Source organism: Poecilia latipinna, unplaced genomic scaffold (genome assembly GCF_001443285.1).
Source record: "Poecilia latipinna isolate Pla-1442-1.1 unplaced genomic scaffold, P_latipinna-1.0 Scaffold1663, whole genome shotgun sequence".
In the NCBI taxonomy this organism is placed as follows: domain Eukaryota; kingdom Metazoa; phylum Chordata; class Actinopteri; order Cyprinodontiformes; family Poeciliidae; genus Poecilia; species Poecilia latipinna.
This window is the reverse complement of record NW_015114279.1, coordinates 60,779-65,581: the sequence shown is the minus strand read 5'-3', so window position 1 is coordinate 65,581 and position 4,803 is coordinate 60,779. Positions and strand designations below refer to the sequence as shown.

The 4,803-nt window shown below is 38.0% G+C and overlaps 1 protein-coding gene across 1 annotated transcript; it reads left to right on the top strand.

Annotated features, from left to right (window-relative positions):
- The first annotated feature begins 894 nt into the window (after positions 1-894).
- Positions 895-3,476, top strand: bsx (brain-specific homeobox). Its single transcript, XM_015059854.1, has 3 exons — positions 895-1,304; positions 1,974-2,164; positions 2,886-3,476. Exons 1-3 carry the CDS (start codon positions 1,064-1,066, stop codon positions 3,129-3,131), a joined length of 678 nt encoding a protein of 225 aa, XP_014915340.1. The 5' UTR covers positions 895-1,063; the 3' UTR covers positions 3,132-3,476.
- The last annotated feature ends 1,327 nt before the right edge of the window (positions 3,477-4,803 follow it).

The following is a 4,803-nucleotide window of genomic DNA, read 5'->3' as shown; positions in this document are numbered from 1 at the left end:
AAAAACAGAGCAAACTAATGGACTGGAGCACAACTTACTCTCAGTAATTAATTTGTTCTCTCTCCATCTCATCAAACGGAAATCCAGTCCAAGGATTACAACTTCCGCTCGAAAATCTCCCCCTAATTGCCTAATACCATTGCAGCTCAAATTCTGTCTATACTAAGGCACTTCGGCATTAAGTGGACTGATTGGAAATGTGATGAAAACACCGGATCAGCAAATTACTGCATAAGGCTTTCTCTCATAAATGGGCACAGGAGCGGCACTTGTACTCCCACAGATTTTTATACTGACAATTACAGCCTATCTGGACGGAATTACTTGACAGACCTGTGGCCCCTAATCCTCCTGCGAGGAAAGCTGCAAAACTATTAGAAAAAATATATCCAATGTGAAGCAGGAGCGCGGGAATTAATTTTCAGGTTTAGAAACGGGTTTATTCTCATTGTAGCATATAGGCCTTTCTTCTGATAACTTGTGTCAGAGCTGCCTTCTTGAAAGAGACTACAAAACAAATAAAAATTATTTTTTTCGGCAACAGAAAATGCCACATCGGAATTAATTGAATAATATATCAGTCACTTAAGGTTCGTATTGTATTGTTTTTCAAATATCTTAATGTCAAACTGTAGCAGAACCCATCCACGTGGGGTGCGGGGACAGTAAGGCTCCTGCGGCCTGAACCTCCATCAGATTTTTAGCTGCTTTTCAAATGATTTATTGTGTGGTCACAGGTGCGCTGCTTATCTCAAATCAGTTTGCTTTTTTTTTTCCCAGTGCCTTTGAATGCGTCCAAAACCAATCAGAACGAAGAGCCTATCCCTCACACGGCCCTCTCGGCCATACATAAATCTAATTGGCTGATGAGCCAATCAGCTTCCCCAATCCGCCACTCTGCCTCAATAAGTCCCACTAACGCCCCCTTCTACCAACAACTGAGTGATGCCCGACACCGTGTCGCTCGGCTTTCACACAGAGGGTGCATTTAATCCGCGGAAGCTCGCAAAGGACAGTCAGATGCTGGTGCAGGTTTAAAAAGAGGGGGGAAATCTCTATCATCATGAGTGTGAACTATGCGTCCGCAGCGCCCACGCAGAGATCCACGTCATTTTTCATTGAGGATATCCTGTTGCACAAACCAAAGCCACTGAGGGAGGTTATTCCCGCGCCCTTCTGCAGCTCCCTGACCTCCAGAATGCCCATCCTGGAGTATGGATATCCTCTGATTCCGACGCCAATTCTGGCTCCTCATCCTCACCCACTCCATAAACCGGAGCATCACCAGTACTTTTTCACACCTGGTAAGCACTGGGAGGGCGCCAGAGGCACAAGTTAAGGCCTGGAAGAGTAAATGGTCACAAACTCCTGGATAAAAATGCTTTTGGAGCCTGTTAGACCCTTTTTCCTATTAGGGAATAGCAAAATATGTTATCCGATTAAACTGACTGCTACTTTTTATGTTAGGGTTTTAAAGATCAGATTTTTTTTTCTCCAGCTGCTAAAGCGAGAAAATTGGAAATTAACTTTATAAAAAAAAAACACCAGCAGTTTATTCAACTATTATTTAAACATATTTTGAATAAGTACTTATTATTACCGTTTCTGAAATATAAATATTATCGATGTTTTCTCAACTATTAAAAATAACAGAATATTTAATATTATAGAACTGTGCAATGGGGCTAAACTGATATGGCATTCATTTATGTAGTTTGTTTTTTGCATCAGGTTAGGTTATTTTTATTTTCCTTTAAAAAAAAAAAATCTTGGTAGTCTTGAATAGTTTGAGCAGGATACATATATGATTTGCACCGAAAATCCAATGTCCTTTCTTTTGGGCGAATGTTCTTTCCAATATTGGGACTCTTTTTTTTCCCAATTTTACAATATTGTCCTGTCCGACCGCTCGGAAACAGGACTTGCCTTAAAATGCGCCGCAGATAGATCTTACTTGTCTTGATGTTCAACAGGGATGCAGATGCCGGCTCTGTTCCAGCACCATGCAGAGTTACCAGGGAAACACTGCCGGCGCAGGAAGGCCCGGACCGTGTTTTCTGACTCCCAGCTGTCCGGACTAGAGAAACGCTTCGAGATCCAGCGGTACCTGTCCACACCGGAGAGAGTGGAGCTGGCCACGGCGCTCAGTCTCTCCGAGACACAGGTGCATGCAAACACACCTTACACTTCTACCGAAACTCTGCAAGATAATAATTTCCCGCCGATCCTGTTTTAAAAAAATCATATTTACAACCTGATAGTGAACCTGTCTTAAGAATTAAAAATCTGCAGGTATCCAAAGAACATTTTAATTCTACAGTTTTAATTACACTGACCGTCTGACAATGGAAATACACTACGTTTAATTGTGATCATTCAGGCAAAACAGTGCAATTTATGTAAATTGTTGAGATTACTGGGGCCAATTAATATTTTATTTTATTTATTCACTGATTAATTAATTTTTTTATTTTACTGCTGTCTCATTTTTTATTTGCTTTAACAGAAAGAAGATCTGTAACCAAGAAACCAAGCGTTCAGTAATGATTTGTTAAATTTTATTGAATCACCAGAACGACATATATAAATATAAACAACAGATTCCATTTTTATTATAATACAAGAACTACATTTTGCATCGTGTCTATTTGACTTTTTAATTTTAAGACTGGCTGCTTGATCAAAGCGAGATTTGTATGCGTAAGAGAATTGCGTTTACAAGCTTAAACGATTGATGCGTAAGGTTACTTCGGGCGAGCTAAAATGTAGCCTTAATTAAAAAAAAGTTGTCATCTTTTATTTTAATTTATTATTACTATTATTATTGGATGAATTCCGGAATCAGAGATTCATATTTGAACACCCTCTTCTTCTCTCCGCTGCAGGTAAAAACGTGGTTCCAGAACCGGCGAATGAAGCACAAGAAGCAGCTGAGGAAGGCGCAGGATGACCGGAAGACTCCTGCAGAGATGGAGCGCTGCGCAGAGAACTCCAGCGCGGAGAGCGACCTGAACGAGAAGAGTGCGGAGGAGATGAGACACGGCCTGGAGGCGGACTCATACATACTGGAGGAGAACGACGACGAAGTGGACATCGAGGACGATATTTGCTCCACAGATCATCTACTATAGGAGCACACCTGTAAGCATCGGCCTCTGCTAATGAAACACAAACTGACTTTTCTCCTGAGAAAAAGAGTCCAATGTGAGCTCATTTATTATTATTATTATTATTATTATTTCCTCCTACATTCGTGTTATTTTGTATTTCTGTAAATTCCTGTACATAAATCTAGCTCTGTACTATAAACGCATTGTGCAGCCCCGCCCCTCTCATATATTTGCACTTTCATCCCAAACAAGAAATATATCTTTCTCTATTTTTTATCTAATGTTTAAATGTCATTTTCAGTTTGTCCATTTTGTTGGAAAATGTCTGTAATATACACATCCAAAATATATTGAAACAGCACTGGGCTCCCTTTATTCGGCTGTTTTTATCTCCAGTGTGGAATCTCTGTTTTTACCGTTAGCGTCAACATCGATCCGTGTTTTTTTGTTTGTTTGTTTTTTTTTTGTTTGTTTGTTAAACAAACAAACAAACAATCAGCTTTTTAGACAATGAAAAATCCACCCACGCCCTTTTAGGTCAGCTCGCGTGATGCTTATTGTTTCCCCTCCACCCCCGTGATTTGGGCGCTACCGTTTGAGGTTAAAAACTAAAATAAATAAAAAAAAAACATAAAATAAAAAAATAAAAAACCTAAAGAACTACGGCAATAAATGACAGGAAAAAAAAACAAATCGAATATCATTTCAAAGTTGTTTGTGCGTTTTTAAACAAAGCATCAACACAACGATTTTTTTTATTAGCGGTGCTCATAGTGCAGAGGTAAAATTTAGTTAAATGATCGTAGAGGGCTGCTGGAACCGCTTCATTGTTTTCTGTTTATTTTTTTGTTGACAGCGTGTTGTCTACATTGCATGTTCATTGTGAGGGATTGCTGCAACATCAGAGACCCAGTGTAATCCGCTGGGTTTCCTTAAACACGTACCAATTAGGATATTAAACTGAACTTGACGCCCTGGATTTAATTTAATACTACTGGGTTTGAATCTTTCCTCATGAGAGTGGATTGATTATATTATTACGTACATTGGATCACTTGTTTTGTAAAGTACTTGGGACATTTGTTGTAAATGGACGCAAGAATACTGAATTTAATTGAAATCGATTTTTGGGAGCCAAAAAAATGGAACACCATTTTTGAAAATTTTAAGGTATTTTCTTTTTCTCCACTCTAGAATCATTGCAGATTACCTCTATAGAAAATACACAAAGAAGCAATAATAAATAATTTATGTTTTTTGCCTGATAAATGTAATAGTTAAAAGGTAGAGTCAAAAGAGAGAAATGTTTAATTCTTATGAATAAAGACACTGGAGACCATTTACCTGTCATGATTCCAAAAGGTGTATCTGGACCAGAAAGATTCTAATCTCACATAATAAATTCAGTTATGGCCCTTACATTATTCTTAAAATAGTAGTACTAATTCATAGTCCTAAATCAAATTTCTTACAAAGCTCTGTATTTTATTGTTAGACTAATGAAGGCATTTTATGGGAAGGGAATTAAAATATATATATAGAGATATAAACACTGAGAAAATTATGGTCATACTTATAGTGCTATTTAAATATAATTGACATCAGTATCAATTAAATCTTCAAATTTGCAGGATAGATAATTCATTAATACAGATTAAATGTCCATTAACAAACGTCAACCATGTTTTCCATG

Bases quoted from the DNA above. Each gene is read 5' to 3' on its own strand.
- bsx (XM_015059854.1), top strand. From the start codon at position 1,064: ATGAGTGTGAACTATGCGTCCGCAGCGCCCACGCAGAGATCCACGTCA. The intron at 1,305-1,973 runs GTAAGCACTGGG...GATGTTCAACAG, and splicing joins CCAGTACTTTTTCACACCTG to GGATGCAGATGCCGGCTCTG. The intron at 2,165-2,885 runs GTGCATGCAAAC...TCTCCGCTGCAG, and splicing joins TCAGTCTCTCCGAGACACAG to GTAAAAACGTGGTTCCAGAA.